Raw genomic sequence first — 4,738 nt, forward strand, 5'->3', positions numbered from 1 at the left:
TTTCTGCTATCGGAATGTTTCGTTTTCTCATCGTTTCTCACTGCTCAAGCAGCTAACTTGTATTTTTGGTAATACGCAAACAACGTAAAGTACTGCCTATTATATTTACTATTGCCCTTTTTCTAAGCCAGAAAAATGCAAAATTGGTAGATTTAAGCAAATCTATGCACCTAAGATGCTGCCACACTTTTCACAGTTTTAATTCCGGTGGTCTCAATAAATTATGTGGTTAATTTGGACCATTTAAGTAATTACATTAAATAGCATTAATTATAAACAACCATTTTGGCGGTCCTTTAAAGTTATTAATGTATTCATTTATATTTTATAAATATTTTTAACTGGCTGTTTCGTTCCACCAACAATATGGCAACCTTGGCGATATCTTTTTGCGGTGAACTTATCGACCTATCGCCAAAACGAGAAAACTGGTTGAACACGGCAAAAATTTTGTTGTCAAATCTGAGGTGGGGTCAGAAATACATTTTTTATAAAATAACAACGTGCCAGAATGATCTTGTGGTGGTGTGGAATAAACATCAATAGACCACTGAGTAAACTATTTTTTTCCTTTTGTAAATAAGATCTGATTTCATATAAAAAAAACCATTTACTTTTGATTCCGGCCAGAAAAAGGTGCCGGTTTTTCAAATCGAAAAAATCTTTCGTTTTCGATTACCGGAGCACCAATTTCTCGTTTTCAAAAACGAAAACGAAAAAATCTTGCCGTTTTCGATTACCGGAGCAGGCCTGATAGTCATCCGATTTTCATAAAATTTATACCAAAATTCTGAAATAATACCAGAAGCTCATGTACCAAAGTAGATTAAAATACGTTGAAAAACAACGAAGTTATAATTTTTTTTCGATTAATTTCCTGATCGTTCCTATGGCAGCTATAAGATATAGTGGTCCGATTTTCATAAAATTTTTAACAAAATTCTGGAATAATATAAATTGGCTATATCTCAAAAATAATGGAATAATATTGAAAAACAGCCAAGTTATAATTTTTTTTCTAAAAATTTATCGAACATTTGTATGGCAGCTATATGATATAGTCGTCCGATCCGGCCCTTTCCGACATATATAGCAGTAAGAGTATATAGAAGACTATATGCAAGTTTCATTCAGATAACTTTAAAACTGAGGGACTAGTTTGCGTAGAAACGGACAGACGGACGGACAGACGAACGGACAGACGGACAGACGGACATGTCTAGATCGACTCGGCTGTTGATGCTGATCAAGAATATATATATAGAATATATATATTGCAAACTTCTTACTGAAATTATAATACCCTGCAAGGGTATAAAAAAACAGCGTTTAATTCATAAATATAACAGTTCAAAATTATAAACAATAATTTATTCTCACATTATTAATATACTTAAAAACAAAAAATTAAAAACAACATTTTTTTCATTTTTCGATCATATGTGATTTTGCCTCGTCGAATTGACGAAGGATGACCGTCTAGGGTTAAAAGCTATAAGATACAAATCGACAGATAAGCGTCCTTATGCTGAAGTAAGAGTCTTGGACCGACCGCGCGAATCTTTGCAAAGACACATGTCAGTGATCGCGCCGCTCATTAAGCCAACAAGCAAGACACCATCGGATACGCGCCGCGCCGAGACCCAAGAGTCGACAGTTAAGTACACGCACCGATACCTACGGCGAATCGCCAGGCGACGCCACACGCCCAGCGGCACGTGGGCTTAAACTCAGCTGATTTCGATCTGTATCCTAGTGTTGCGTAACGCCAGGGGAGTGAGCCGCGCTTAACAGCACAACATCTCCAGTGTTGGTAAACACGCGTGGTTAAGCTTTTCCCGCCGATTGAGTTTTCAAAACGCTGGCACAGATATTTATTTATTTAATTAAATAAATATAGTATTATACCCTGAAGCCGTGCTCGGCTGCGCAGTTGGCAGGTGGGAAAGGTCACGGAGCCGACCAAAGTCCGATCCCCCGCGTAAAGCGGTGTCCCATACAAGGGACGTCGGGGACCGAGAAGGGGCGGTATAACCCCCGTCGTAGCGCCAGGGGGAAATCTCTGGCCAGCGTGGGAGCCCTGCGTGGACCGACAGGCCGGCCATGGAGGAGGACATAAACCCCTTTGTGGGCGGTTCCGATCTAGCGAGGTCGCCCCAGCGGGAAGGGGACGAAGCAGTGGCCTTCAAGAAGAGCAGCAAGCTCTCCCGAACGCCCACTGAGCTGGAAACCATGGAGGATGGGCGGAGCCCCGGGCCAGGCTCTACGCCGCCTCCCAAGAGGACACGGGATCCTGCGAGCCCGACCAGCTCGCAGAGATCCACGCCTGCCAAGAAGAGCAAGGCATCAGAGGAGGCAGCCAGTCTGCAGGATCTCCAAGAATTGGGGAAACGGCTGCAGGAGGTTTCCACGAAAATGATGGACAAGACGACGCGTCACATCACTGTCTCAACAAGGGAACTGTTTGCCAAAATGAAGGCACTGCACGCAAATATCCTTGCGGCAAGCAGAGCGGCAGCTGCGGGCGTCAACGAAAGGCAGGAGAGCGAGGCCGGGAACAGCCGGTGCCCAAAATGCGCCCAGTGCATACTCTGCGTCGACAAGGAGCAGCAGACTCCGACAGTATGGATGAAGGATGCTACTGCCCAAACAGAGCCCTGGCGAAGGCTGAGCCAGCCAAATTGGCCGGAACTACCAGCAACTGCGACCGCCCCTACACCAACTGGCGCAGCGCAGCAGGGAATCGCGAAAGGTCCCAAAAAGCCCCGGAAAAAGCTTCAAGGAGCCCAGCCAGAGCCCGCGGAGGCCCACGTTGCCGCCCGGACCCCCGAGAACCCTGGAAAACCCGCTGGTGAATGGGAGGTAGTTGCCAAGAAGCCGAGGGCAGCGCGCCGTAGACGTCCTGACGCTGTCATCGTGCAGGCAACCGGCAAGTCCTACAGCGAGGTGCTAGCCATGGTGACCAGGAGGGGCGACAAGCAGTTGTCGGCCCTGGGTGCCTGTGTCTCCAAGGTCCGTCGCACTAACAACGGCAACCTGCTCCTGGAGGTGGCCAGAGGGAGCTTGGAGAGCGCCGAGACCATGAAGGAGAGCATCGAGAGGGTACTCGGTGACTCCGCGACTGTCCGTGCGTCGACGGAGAGCACGAAAGTGCTGGTCTTGGAGATCCGAAACATCGACTCCATCACCTCGAAGGATGAGGTCTGTGCCGCCATCGCCGGCCAATTCAACTTCGAAGTAGGACGCGTGAGAGTCCGGAGCATGCGCCGCGGCCACTCAGAGACGCAGCTGGCGGTGGTCAGCCTGCCCATCCCATTGGGCAAGGCAGTTTTGCAGCGCGGCGAGGTGCGCATCGGATGGTCGATGTGTAGGATTCGGGAAAGATCCGGTCCACCGAGGTGCTTCAGATGCCTGGAAACCGGGCACATTGCGATCCACTGCAAGAACCCGGTGGATAGGAGCGCCTGCTGCATCAAATGTGGAGAGTCGGGCCACAAAGCAGCCATATGCGCCAACGAGCCCTCTTGTTTCCTCTGCAAGGCGGCCGGTAGCAAGGACACAAGGCACCAGGCAGGCGGCAGTGGCTGCCCAGCTGCTGGCGGAGGGGATGGGAACAAACCAACCAAATGCAGCTAATTCAGTTAAACCTGAATCACTGCAGGGCCGCGCAGGATCTTCTGACGCAGACAGTGCGCGAACGCGGCTCAGCTACTATCCTTAGCGAGCCATACAGGATAGGAAACAGCCGAGACTGGGCCACGGACCGTACTGGCAAAGCGGCCCTGTGGCTATGCGGAGTGGGTGCGCAGCAGATGTGCGACATCAAGGCGGCTGACGGCTTCGTCAGAGCAAACGTTGGCGGCACGTGGCTATACAGCTGCTACCTGGCGCCCAGCCTTTCGATGGAGTCCTTCGGTCGTATCCTGGATGAATTGAGCATCGACCTCCGGGGACATAGCAACGTGGTGGTCGGTGGCGACTTTAACGCCTGGGCTATCGAATGGGGATCCTCCCGGACAAACGCAAGAGGCCGCGCGGTGCTGGAAACCTTTGCCTCGCTGGACGTCGTCCTCTTGAACGAAGGCTCCCGGCAGACCTTCAGCAGGGCAGGCGCGGGATCGGTCATCGATCTCACCTTCGTTAGCAGTGCACTGGCCCGCCGCGCCCGTTGGACGATCGGGGAAGTCTACACTGCCAGCGACCATGAGGCCATCGAGTGCTCGCTAGGGATGGCCGGCCGACCCAGTGGCCCCCCACCTCTACCAAGAATGGCGTTCCGGCAGGACACCTTCAGACCCCGGGCCTTTGCAAGCGCCCTTTAGGGATTCGCAGTGGACGAAGCTGATGGAGCCGACGTGATGGCAAACAAGCTGGCCGACGCCGTGGAAGACGCCTGCGATCGGAGCATGCTCCAGAGGAGGTCGTTCCGAGGAAACCACCGCCCGGTTTTCTGGTGGAGAAGGTTGCTTCAGAGAGCAAGAGGAAGCCCGCTCCTTATGGAATGTAGCGTGCGATACAAAGCGGCGAGGAAGGCGCTAAAGATCGCTATCAGGGACAGCAAGCGGGAAAGCTTCCTTAAGCTGTGTGATGCCGCCGAGGAGGATCCATGGGGTGGCGCGTACAAGATGACGGTGAAGAAGCTTAACGCGGGGGGAAACGCCCCATCCGACCCGGAGGCACTAGAGGAGATCGTCAGAGCCAGGTGAGTTCCGCAGCGTCACGGAAGCCGAGGTACTGC

At 51.2% G+C, this 4,738-nt stretch overlaps 1 protein-coding gene across 1 annotated transcript; it reads left to right on the plus strand.

The window, feature by feature from the left end:
* The first annotated feature begins 1,575 nt into the window (after positions 1 to 1,575).
* LOC138928079 (uncharacterized) lies at positions 1,576 to 4,322 on the plus strand. The gene is made up of 3 exons (XM_070284363.1): positions 1,576 to 1,718; positions 2,097 to 3,485; positions 3,662 to 4,322. The coding sequence occupies exons 1-3, from the start codon at positions 1,576 to 1,578 to the stop codon at positions 4,320 to 4,322; spliced, it is 2,193 nt and encodes a 730-aa protein (XP_070140464.1).
* Positions 4,323 to 4,738: the final 416 nt, after the last annotated feature.

Source organism: Drosophila kikkawai, chromosome 2R (genome assembly GCF_030179895.1).
Source record: "Drosophila kikkawai strain 14028-0561.14 chromosome 2R, DkikHiC1v2, whole genome shotgun sequence".
Classification (NCBI taxonomy): Eukaryota; Metazoa; Arthropoda; class Insecta; order Diptera; family Drosophilidae; genus Drosophila; species Drosophila kikkawai.

Coding starts and splice junctions, on each gene's coding strand:
- LOC138928079 (XM_070284363.1), top strand. CDS start 1,576: ATGTCAGTGATCGCGCCGCTCATTAAGCCAACAAGCAAGACACCATCG. Junction 1,719..2,096: donor CGCCACACGCCCAGCGGCAC/GTGGGCTTAAAC, acceptor GTGGACCGACAG/GCCGGCCATGGAGGAGGACA. Junction 3,486..3,661: donor TGCTGCATCAAATGTGGAGA/GTCGGGCCACAA, acceptor GAATCACTGCAG/GGCCGCGCAGGATCTTCTGA.